At 35.0% G+C, this 12835-nt stretch overlaps 1 protein-coding gene across 8 annotated transcripts in view; it reads right to left on the reverse strand.

Annotated features, from left to right (window-relative positions):
• Window positions 1–12835, reverse strand: part of KNDC1 (kinase non-catalytic C-lobe domain containing 1) — a 56194-nt gene that overhangs the window by 21577 nt on the left and 21782 nt on the right. For 7 of the 8 annotated variants that reach the window (XR_005980905.2, XM_030276169.4, XM_072931149.1 and 4 more), the window contains exons 4-7: window positions 12153–12299; window positions 10489–10606; window positions 9109–10130; window positions 1623–1737 (exon numbers count right to left, since the gene is read on the reverse strand). Coding sequence is in view for 6 of the 8 variants with exons in the window: in XM_030276169.4 (XP_030132029.4) it covers window positions 1623–1737; window positions 9109–10130; window positions 10489–10606; window positions 12153–12299 (1402 nt within the window). In the remaining 2 variants the exon portion in view is untranslated. The remainder of the gene's footprint in view (window positions 1–1622; window positions 1738–9108; window positions 10131–10488; window positions 10607–12152; window positions 12300–12835) is intronic. The other variant, XR_003961126.4, reaches the window with a different exon arrangement.

Below are 12835 nucleotides of genomic sequence, written 5' to 3' on the forward strand. Positions count from 1 at the left end.
AAAAAGTTAGAAAAAAAGGCAGTAACACTTTTCCTTTTTTTAGTTACCTGTACAAACCACATCTAGAATTAAATTATTCACTATGCTTAACATAAAGGCTTGTCTACTACCTTCAATAATAACTAAGTTGGACCTGAAGTATGTCTTGAAAAGTAAAGCTTTCCCAAGTGAGAACCTTTGCTGGTTATTTCTGCAGAGGCAGCTTCACGCTCACTTGTCTTTGTTTGTCAGTTTGGCAGGAAATGCCCCTGGCCCTGCTCACACAAACCAGATCTCAGCTTGTTCAGTACAACATAAGACTCCTCACCTGGGCTCCCTGAATTACCCACGAGCAACATGTAAGCAACATCCTCTGAGAAGAGGAGAGAAATTAAATTAAGTCCCAGTGGAGGTTACAAACAATTTCTGTAGCAGAGTTGAATTAACAAATATGTGAAGAAGAGGCTAGCTTTGGGATATGTTTTCTCAGCCAGGTAATTCCTGCTTAGGATAATGAAAAAAGTAATCAAGGAAGGATTTGGAGGAAAAGGCTGTCTATGTGAATAAATAAAAAATAATCCAGCTTCATATATTTAACCATGGCTCATCAGCTACCAGTCTCACTCAACCATTGTCAAGACAAAGGACGTTTTTACAAGATATATTCAAAATATGTATCAGCTTCACCTTTAGTAAGTATTATTCAAAAGGAGCATTGTGAGAGAACTTCGTATGTGTGCGTAGGCACACACTATAAACCTTTCCACAATGCACCATTCCCCTCAGAACAGGCAGAGACTCCTCTTGCAGAAACATTCTAAATCTGAAACTAATATTCAACTTCTAGGTAGCTTTATTTGTCAAATACAGAATTTTTAAGTAAAGTGTCTTCCATCTGGTGGTTTGTATCATTATGTTCCCTTCTACAGACTACATAAGGTTCAGATGACAATTTGTAATATTTTCAGACATGCATTCTTAAGAGAGCAGTAACAGAGGCTGGCTAAGTGTATTACATTAGAATCTGAGCCATTATATGCAGTTATCTGAAACCTTCAGAAACATAAGGAACATACTATGAGGCTGAAATAATCCTTCTGTTACAAGGTATATTAAACACTTAGTTTTATGGGTAACAATTCTTAAAGTGCTCAGAATCTTCATTTTTGGCTTATTTCATTTTGTCTCAAAGAAATCCAGGCAAAAGAGGAAGTTTTTACACACACATATATATGTGTGTGTGTGTGTGTGTCTGTGTGTGTGTGTGTGTGTGTGTGTTTGTGTAAAACGTATTTCTTCCTCCTTGATACAAGTCACAAGTGTTTTTCTTAAAAGTTGAAGTACAGATTCTCCATACCCAAAAAGTCTAAAAATTTTCACTGCTTGAAGCCAAAGATTAATTTCTGTTGTGAAAGCCATCAAGATTCAGAATAAAGAAAAAAACCCCACCTATATATGAGACATTCACCTGTATATGGAAGAGAACTCCAAGCTGTGTTTTGTCACAATTTAAGGAAATCAAAATAGAAATATCTGCACACAAAATGAAAGTCTAGATCCTTTTAATCAACAGAATAAAGGAACTATTAACAAAGTGAATGCAAATATCTAGGCAAAATACTTCATTATAATTAAGACTATACCTGGATAATCTATGCAAGTCTGCAGAGTACATAAACACTCATGACATAATGCCCAGAGTTCATAGTCTTTCAGAGGCCTACCATACCAGGACAACAGGAGTTTTAGAGAGATCCACTGAAAAAAACAGTGAGGATGAAGAAAGTTATAAAAATTATCACAAATTAAAAACATTTGCTAATGCAACAGAAAAGTAAATCCTAGTATAAAAAATACTCAAGTTAGAAAGTAACAAGAAAATATATTTATTGCACTTACCAGTAATGAATTAATATTAGTTTTTTAAAAAGCATGGCACAGTCAGCTAACTGCATAAATGAATTAATTGTTTCTTAATTTCTTCAGAAAAGTGAGCTGTCTAGAAGGTCTTTCTTACCATAATAAGAAAAGACTCCTAGAATGTCCATTGTGTAATAGACATATTTTATGATGAAACATAATTACATAATTATAGGGACAACACCTAGACTGAAAAACAAAAAATTCAAATGATTGCCATCAACAAAACATTCAAAACCTGATTTACCCTGACAGTTGCATTACATGTCTTACCTTAAAGACTTCATCAATATTTCTTGTTCTTCTGTGAAAGATGTTAACAATATTGACAGAATTAATGACAGGTTTATTTAAAATCCCAGCACATTGTTTTGTTTTTAATCACTGGCTGCTCAATTTGTAGTAACAGCATTTGTTTTTCTGACTCCAATTTAGCTTTTGATATCTGGCATAATACCTTAATGTGACAAAGGTACTGCTCCATAGAAACTTACTCTTCAGAGACACACATTTTTGATTTTTTTATTCTTGAGGGGTGGTGTGTGTTAGTGTGAATCTAAGAGCTGGAGATTTATAGTAGTGCGCACACACCTTCCTGATCAAACCCTGCTAATGGAAAAACCCATCTCTAGTGGCAGCTCTTGACATCAGCTGCACTTCATGATCTCCATTCATCTACCAAAGGAACACTAAAAAGTTCACTGTAGGCAGAAACCTCTGAGTGAGAGCAGACCCAAAGAACTCTTTTTAAAAAGAGCACAGTGCATTTTCTCTTACATATGCAGTCCTGAATGAATCAATTTCAGGCCATGTTAGGGAAAAGAATTACCAGAAGTAATTCAGGATTAACTCTGGGAAAAAAAAAAAAAAACACAAACATTTCACCCTCAAAAAAAACCCCAAAGAAACAAAAATCAATCAAATAAAAAATGAACCAAACCACCCAAAAAAACCTAAACACAAAATTGAAGCACAGGAGACAAACGAAAACCCCTTTGAATTGTTTTGTTACTTTTGCAGACACCTTTATATCCCAACCAGTATTTGTAAAATCTGCATAGACTAAGGGTCTCTCCCACACACCATGGCACTACATCATTGACAAATCAGCCTCAGCACTGTCATTTACTAAAGTCAATTTTTCATCCTTTTACTGAGATGCTCTTTGGATTTTACCATGAGATACATAATGAGCTGACTACTGCATTGAATTTCATAAAGCTCAGTGAAATAGCTTCAGTGCAATCTATGGAGAAAAGAACGCCATTAATTTCTGTAGCTGAAATTTTGTTAATAATTTGAACCAGAAGACCTTCTCAAAGAACACAATACTTTAGGCTCATATTGTTTAAATATTCTTTGAAGGTGAACCAGATAAACTACTTTTTTTTAAACAAAATATGTCAGGAAACACACCTTTTGATTTACTGAAAATGTTTCATATTCTGCCTACCTCCAACAGATAAAAATGAACTTGGTGCTATTATTCTTCTACCCTACATTGTGCACATTGCAAAAATTAGTAAATTCAGCATAGACAGATTTGAAGCCAGGTGATAAGATTCAGTTTCATTCTCCAATTTTTTATCACCAGCACCCTGGAGTGCAAAATGCTTTCATCCATGTGTTCTTTTACTGTATCTAGAAAAGTAAGCTCTTGAACAATCTGATAAAAAGCCATCAATCACACAGCAAGAAGGAAAAGGAGGACTGACAGTCAAAAGAATGACTTAGTCTATAAAGCATACAGGACAGGGCTTCATACTGTTCATACATTACTATCCCTGAGCAGCACTGTTTCCCCCTCCAGAGCACTGTGGTTCTCACGTGCCTCAAGTGTCTTTGCTCACAAACACTTTACAAAGAAAGGAGCACCCAAATCTTCAAATTAACCCTGCACAGCTGACAAGCATGAAGAGAAACCACAAGAGAAATTTCAGACTGATTAAACATTAAGAAGGCTTTAGGATTTAGGAATTTTCTTCAAGTAAGTACACACTAGTGCCACGTTTCTCTGTAAGAGAATCCATCCTCTTGAAGTTTGTGTCTTTAAAGACTCTAAAAGAGGCAGAGAAGAAAGATGGACTTCCTTTACTGCATATACAAATCACTTTTTACTTCAGGAGAAGGTGATGAATGGCTAGCCAGGGAAAGAAGAAATCTCTCAGTGAATTGGAGACTGAAGTTTGCTGTACTGCAAAAAGCTGCAAAGTATTTTTCATCACCTCTGGGATATCCAAGCCCTTTAGAGTAAGAAAGAAATGACAGAAAGAAATTCAGGGGCCGCAGGAGAGTAGGAATAAATCCTAAGAGCTGCAGCAAAAGTGTATGATAAGACAGGAGTGTAAATGATAGATTAGAAAACAGAGGATGAAGAGGCACCAGAAAAACACTATTTTGGAAGAAAAAGGTATGTAGGGAAAGCAAATCTTAGCATAAATGAGAATCACTGCCATCTGTGGGATGGCCAAAACAAATTGAGTCAGGAAAAAGAAGGATGCAGTCTGGTTACAGTTTGGTGAACTTTATTTAAATGTATACACTCATTGTTTCTCTGGCAATCATTCTAAATACATAAAAAACCTCAAATATATAATTGTTAGCTGGTATTTGTGTGCTAATTGATCTTCTGCCATACTAATAAATACCTGTACTGCTATTGTCTCTTACTATAATTCACATCTCTCCTCACCTTGACCATATAATTTTTATTCCTGAAAGAAACACCTGAGAAGTTCATTCTTCTAGTGTCCTAATTATTCCAAATTCCCACCTTCCTCCACCAGAAAGAGAAATGTGGAACACTTCAGATGAAAACTGAGGGTTCAGACCTGCTGGGGACTTCTAACTCGTGCTTCTAACACCTTGCAGAAGTTACCCCATGTAGTGAAGGTACGTGACAAGACATGTTTCATCACACATTTGCATTTGTGGTGAAAAATGCATGCAGTCTGGTTCAAACAGTTTTCAAAGGAAAAAGAATACACTTCTCAACCTATGGTTATGAGGCAACTTTTATTTAAGCCTCAATCCTTAAAGTATTTCATGCAATGCTCCTGGTACCTGAGGTATTTTAACACAATGTACATTCTAACTCCACTGAACCTTGGTTTAGTAAACATGTAAGTATAAAACTCCTTATTTAGGCATGTCTCAGGTTTGCCTGTTTTGGTTTTTAACATGCAAATCTCTGATTCATGGCTATTACTATTTCCTAAAATTTAAAAATAAAATCCCTACTCAAACACCAAGAAAAAAAAAATCTGAAGTACTGGAAAATATATGATTAAATTATTTTAGTCAAACCATCTGTAGCATGCAGTTACTTATCTATCTATTCACATATTTTAGCAAAGCAAGCTCAAGACAACTCTTCAGCATTTGTAAGTCCACTTCATTTAAACCATTAACATTTAATGCTATTAAACATTCATTAATATATTATCATCAGTGAAACTGCATGAAAGAGCAAACAAAATTATACTATAATGTCTCTTTCCAAATTTTTTTAAAGTTCTAAGCAGACCTTTTCATGACAGAAATTATATTACCCATTTTTTAAAGTAAGAAAATGTTTTTCACAGCATTGAAATTTTGTCAGAAAATATAAAAAAGCCAAATGAGCCATTATTGTCTATATCTACATCCTGGTGCCATTTCTGTTTATGACCAAAGATTGCATTTTAAACCTCACTTTTTTGAAAAGTGATGGTTTTTTTGCAGTGCTGCAAAGATAATTTAACAGATCGTCTATTTAATTGTTGGTACCAGAATTGTAACCCCCAAATTAGTAAAGCATTCCAACTATGCAAAGATAATTTATTTTTATGAACATAATGCTGGCATGTTTTAAATAGCCAGAGCAAGATTTTCATCATTCTTTTCTTAGCAAGTATTATTCTGGGAACTGACAACTTTTCTTTCCTTCATGTTATTTCCCCACTGTTAAAGTGTCAGCCTCTAGCTACATGGCTTTTCACTTCTCTCATGCTTGACAGGGTATGAATGACCAACAGAAAACAAACTTGCATTTGCCAGGTTTCCATTAACCCTTCCCAAGTAAAGACCATAGCATTTAAATCACAGAGAAACATTTAAAAGGATTAGAGATGAGACATACCTGATTGCAATGAAACTGGTTAGAGAAATAAAAGATCCCCACTCAAACTTGAAGTGAAAAATATTTATTTATGGCATGCAAAAATATAAAAATTACTAGGAAAACTCTCACAAGATACATTGCAGTAGCCAGACAAAAGCAAGCAAGTATTTTTAGTAATGCTTACTAGCAGTAAAGCACACAACAATAAGAAGCAGTGTTTGAGTATTAGAAAAATATTGTCCACTGGAGAAGTACTGACAGGCAAGAAAAACTGTCTGTTCTCCAGAGTAGACAAGGTTGATCTTCAACCGGATGGGGCTGGTATTGCACCTTCTCTAAACAACATGAAAGGAATGCTGGAGATACCATTCTAAAAGCTCTACTTGCTGCAATCATGCCAATTTGTTATAGAGAACTCAGAAATGGCAGCACTGCAAATCCTCTGAGGTGTTTTCCATATACCCCAAAAGGCAGAGATCACATTAGCTGGGGATTCACATTTGTGCTTTTGCAGTAAATGAACAAACCTAGGCTTTCTTTAAGAAAAAAAAAAAAAAAAAAAAAAAAAAAAAAAAAAAAAAAAAGGTATTTGGTAAAATTCTGGCTAATTGGGAACGTGAGAGAGAGACAGCAGTTGTACTTTTGTCATGTAAGGGATAGCACAGTGTTAATTATTTTTTTTCAGTTGTCAGGAGATAACACACAGGCAAAAACTGCTATATTCTGGAAGCCTGAGGAATAAAAACTCTTTTCTAAAAGGAAAAAAGAAGTTGAAAACATTAACCCACTTCATTTCCCTAAGAAGACTCACAATAAAGTCTGCTATACAGTTCAACAACTCCTAACTATGAATGACTTTCCTTCAGAAAAAGGATTATGAGGCTAGACATTCAGCATTTTAGGAAGCCATTTCAGAAGCCTAGGTGTTAATATACTTAAAGGGCTTTTTTTTTTCTCTCTACAGCAGCTAAATAAACAAAGAAGCTTTTACTATGTTTACTTTATTTGTTTAAGACCAAAAAGATTTTTCTAAATCACACATTTTTCTGTGGCAGGACCTGAACATTTGCTGGAATCATTTACTAAAAAAGAGAATATAGAGTGTGAGTCTATCAAGCATTTCTTCTATTGAACAGACAGCTATAAATCTCTGATATAACAAAGAACCACTACCCTGCTGTCTTCATTTCAGATGCTATGTATTCAATACTTCTTATTAGAGTATCTGGAATAAGAGTTACCTTTTTTAATTCACAGTGATTGTTCTGTGAGATCCTGTGAGCAGGATAACCTCACTGTTAATAAGAGCTTACTTGCCTGCAAGAATGAAATTTTGTTCAGGCTGAAAGGACACTTTATTTAAATTGATGATGAAATATTTAAAGAAAATGAAGACTTAAAAAGAATGGCAGAATAACCTGAGAATGTATTTTGGTTTACTTTTCTGTGTGTCAGTCTCAAGCACTGCTGCAAAAAAACAAATAAGATTTGTTACAGCTTTTAATTTCATAGAAGAATTTTGGAAAACTAATTCTGGGGAAGATTATTTTCCTAAAACTACCTTCATGCATCCAGACTTAAACTTTTGCCCTGGTAATCTGGTAAGGACAGAATATTAGTCTTATTTCAACATCTTTTCCTCCTTAAAAAAGAATTCCTATCACTACACTCAACTTATGTTCATAAGTGATGGCAGAAATAGAAAAAAAAAAAGGATGTATGTACAATAAAGGGATTATTTCTCAGAGTCTGAAGAATACACTTGCAGGGCTTAAAAACTAAATAAAGGATTCAATATGCATACAGTGAATAAGCCCCTCAGAAGGCAAAACCATGCCACATGGTACTTATCCACATTTACTATCCTCCTGAACTAGGAATTTAATAAGCACACCTGTTGAGGGAGAAGAGACAGAAAAGGGAAAAAAGGACAGATTCTTCAGTTTGCTCTAGTCTTTCACCTATGATGAAGCAAAGGCTCTTTACACACCTGATAATTCTAGGTGAGTGTTTCAAAGCAAGCATTCGGGCAAGGTGAAAAGCAGGACAGACAGAGACTGAATATAACCCTAAGTGCCACTGTATGGGATGGCTGGAACATGGGCTGGTAGGCAAGGAGAGCAAGGCTGACTTGCCAGTAGACAAGCAAGGAAAAAACCCAACATCCGCATCTAAGAATAATTTCTGGAAACAAAATGTGTGAAGTTTGTGCTGCTCATTTTTATCCTGCTGTAACAAAGCTGGAGAAGGATAAACAATCCTGCAGTTTTAGCCAGCAGCTCTCCTGCCACGGGGATTGTTTACACTTCTGAGTGTGGCACAAAAGAAAACCATCTAGTCAGAGACCAAACTTGTCCACCCTGAGATATGCAATTTGAGCAAAGAAGAGACCATATTACAATTATCTATCAACAAACTCTGGCAGATTCTCCCTCTGGTATTTGGCTATTGATAAAGACTTAATGCATGAGACAACATATCCATCATATTGTGCACATATTTAAATTCTATAGTGAAACATACATAACAAACAGAGACGGCAATTTAAGAACACAGAACAAATATAGCAAATGTACAATTTCCAAAAACTTAAATGTACATGGAAGATTAAAAAAATGTGGACTCTAGCCTCCTGAAGCTGATGGGATATTGCCACTGATTTCAGTGAGCTCAGGTTTACAGTTAGGAATTCTGCAATTTTCATAAGCACCTGGGAGGCTCACTGCTTGGTAGTGGAATTTATGCATCAACAGTAACATAAACATGTATGCTTTGGTTGTTCTTTTACAAATGCAATCAGTTATTAAGGAATGCTGCTCTAACACACTAGCGAGTAAGACTCCATTTGTAAAAAAATTTAAAAATTAAAATGGAAGTCGATTTTGCAACAGCATAAATTTCACTGTAGCACTTTAATTTTTAATTTAAGAAGAAAAAAGGATCACCATGTTTCCAATATTAACTCTTAAAGTGTGCAGACTAGCAAAATTCCATTTTCTGGGATGCTAAAGGGAAGAAGGGGGAAAGAAATCACACAGTATTTAAGTCATCTCATCTCCACATAAGTGACTACAGCAACTATATAATGAAGACTTTATTTTTACTACCTGCTCGTTACTTTTGATTTCTGAACCTCTGCCTCCACAAAGATTATCTTCATTATTGTTTGCACTCATCACACCGTTGCTTAATTCTGGTGGCCCAATTAGGTTTGCTCCATGTCTGTTCCCACTGGGTTTTGTTGTTAACACTGAATCCATCTTGTTAAAATGTGGTACATAATTTTCATTTGACCCTTGAAAAGCTTCAGAACAGTCTTCCAACACCATGTAGTTGTCTAGCATTTTTGCTCTAGCAATTGACTGATTTGGACCTTTTAGCATATCAGGTGGTTTTAGCCCTTCAGAGGTAGCACCAGAAGAGTCTTCTTTGTGATCAGATGAAGAAAAACCTATCTTTTTACCATTGATAAGTGACATATGTTCTTCTAGATTCAGGCCAGACACTTGTGTGCATACACATGGTACCTCTAAATGATGATCATCAAATTGGTGATTCTTTGATTCTATGTCTGGTGGACTACTGACAGCAAATGAATTGAGATTTCCCTTTGAAAAAGCAACCTCATTATTATTGTCTGGAGGTAGTGACTCTTGTGTTATGAAGTGATTTTTCCTATCTAGTGGTCCACTGTTGGTTACAGAGGTAAAAAAGTTATTTGTATCTGCAAGTTCAAGTGGTAGCTTTGGAAAGGTTTTCATTTTTCTCAAAGAACCTTTCTTAAAAAGGCAATCTCTCTCCAGGTCAATAACACATGATTTTATATCCAAAGCAACACTAGCAAAACTGTCAGTATACACTGCGTGTTTGTCCTCTTCTTTGCTCTTTTCAGTTTGAGTTTCAAGTTGAGAATGCTGAGTTTTCTCATTATCCAGATCAATTTGCATTTCCTTTAAACCACTTTCTCTGCCAGTCACCATGGTAACTACAGAAGAGTTGTTATGACAGGCAGGTGTCACCTCTTCCACTGCAGACGAATCACCTGCAATGTTGTTTTTCTCATTTGAATATAATTTAGATCCTGAATTCCTCTGACACATTCTTCCTTTCCACATGTTATCACAGACATCTAGATACAAAAACAGATGCTTATATTAAATGTGTACTAAACCTCCGAATCTCTCCTTGTAAATCTTTATATTGCTTGTTCTGCCATTGCTGTTACATACCTTTAGTATGTTACACAGATTCTCAATTTCTGAACAAATCTGAACCACTTTGAGTCATAAGGGACACTTCAAACATATTATGTTAATTAACATTAACATGTCCCTGTTTCCCCATCACTGATCTACAAATATTTAATAATGATTTGTTGTAATCTAGAAAGGAATCTATAACAGGAGATCACACAAACACAGTCTTTGAAAAATCATTAGATATGTCAGGCAATCTAAAGTTTTAGACTAAATACATTTTCTAGTTACCTTGAGAAGCACCAAATGATTCAATTGAAAGAACTCTTCTTCCAACAGCAGACAAGCTTCGACAAATATTACTCGATGAAGCAATCTTCATTTTTTCTTCACATAATGACAAAATGCTCTAGAGGAAATGAATGTTAAATACTTATTTAATAATGAATAGATTTGTGAATTTCAACTAACATGAATGATGTTAACTCCCACAGTACATCTGAATTTGTATGATGCTACATTGGAGGTCTTTCTTCTCCAATTCTTTATACTGCATGTTTCTATTATGTGGTTGAATTAATTTCTTGTTTTTACCATGGGCATTATGAAGTCATTTAATAAAATTCAAGTTTTAGCCTACAGTTAGAACATCAAGAACAACTGATAAAAATTATATTAAATGTTAACCTTTATGAATAACATAGTGAAAATGCAAAAAGCTAGAGTGCTGATTACTTTTTTCAAAGCCAATGCTTCGCTTGAATTCAGTGACACAGGCAGGATGATGAATGTTTTTATTACTGAAATTACATTAAAATTAAACCCTGAATCTTTTTAAAACTGCAAAATACAAATATCTAAAAAGCAGTATTCCCAGTTAGAAAAAGCAATCATTACTGTTACAAAAATTAACACTACTTCATAATAACACAATAATAACACAATCTGCAGTCTGGGCACCACTTGATGCATTAGCATTGGTCTCACATATAATTAACTGCAGATATTCACACATTTAAAAACCTGCCCCTTTGGGCAGGATGTAGAAGAGAGCTGCCTTTCCAAACACATTTCCACCATTTCCTCAGTAACTATTCCTAGATAAACACTGGCGAGACCTCATACAGCTCTTAGGAGATGCTCTCACTTCTGCATTCAGCACTTCCCACTCAACTGCTCCTTTGCTGTTGTGCAGAACTGAATCCAATAAAAGTCACATTGCACATCTGTTATTCCTGTTATTCTCTGGCTACATTCTCACAGGCTGCAAAAACATTAAAGCTAAACTTTTGCACATTAATGTCAAATAACTCTATCAGGTAACCAACATTTAGAATGTAAATTCTTTGAAGACTGCAGCAATTATCCTATATAGTTTCACATTCTTTCTAAAAGCTAAAGGTAAAATAAGAGGCTAAATGGAATAAAATACAAAATCCAATAGAAAAACTAAACCTTTATGTAATTACAGAAAAACTAGTTAGTAGTAATGCTTTGAACAACACTGCTTTGAACATGCCAAGGAACAGAGACTTCTTGGGGCAGGGTCCCTACATCCCCTTCTTAAATGCAATCCCATTATCACACAGATTTCACAGCATAATGCCTGTGCTTTTATTTCTAATGACACTCTGCCTCTCTGTAAACCAAATATTAAATGGGAAGAAAACAGTTAATGAGAAAATTTAGATCCACCAGTGTATTCACACAATCTTCTTAAAAATCCAAGCACTGACAAACATCTACATCTACTTTTCAGGTTGTATATCCATTAGAGTGGGAAAAAGGATGAATTTCTGCAGAGTAGGGGAAGACCTTAGCTTTCTTGCAAAACTTGAGCATACTGCTTATCAAGATTAACTTGATAATTACAAAGACTATGAGATAAACAAGCATACATACAGAAATATTAGTATCACCTTCTTTAAAACAAAAATTATGTAGAGCTGTTCTACCTCAATATCTGGCCTATTTTCAGGATTCTCTTCTTGCATTTGTTCCAGCAGAGTGTGCAGATCTTGTCCGAATTCTGATTCTGTCTCAGGTTCTACAATATATTCTATTGCTGCTTTCAGTGTTGCACCCAAAGAATAGATGTGTGCCTGCATGAAGTTTAAAAAAAAGACATTAAATATGTTACCAATTCTTTCCCTCCTGCCACAAAAGCTTCAAGATCATAGAAGCTTACACTATTTTCAAATTTAAGGTAACAGTATACTGGAAAGGTGGTTTAATTTAAACATGATGAACAAAACCAGCTTCAGTCCTGCTTTGGGGCATATACTTGCTGCAAACAAAAAGAAATCTTGTGGGGTCCAATTAGAACTCTTTTTTCCCCCCTCATCAATAACCAGTACTACAAGTATTATACCAGTATATAATACAAGTATTAAATATAAAACTGAGAACCCTGTGTTTGTGTAAGTATTGTTTAAGTTAGAAGCATGCTAAGAGGTTTGATTTAATGGAGACTGAAATGACATTCCTCTTAGCAGGGAAACAAAATATTTATTTGAGAAAAACTTTTTTTCCGTATAGCAATATTTTATGAGTGCTATCAAGCATAAAGGAGCAGAAAAAATACAGCATAATACCACTTGTCACTGAAGACACTTATGAGTTTTTAAAAATATTCCAT

The sequence above is a fragment of the Taeniopygia guttata genome, chromosome 6 (assembly GCF_048771995.1).
Source record: "Taeniopygia guttata chromosome 6, bTaeGut7.mat, whole genome shotgun sequence".
Classification (NCBI taxonomy): domain Eukaryota; kingdom Metazoa; phylum Chordata; class Aves; order Passeriformes; family Estrildidae; genus Taeniopygia; species Taeniopygia guttata.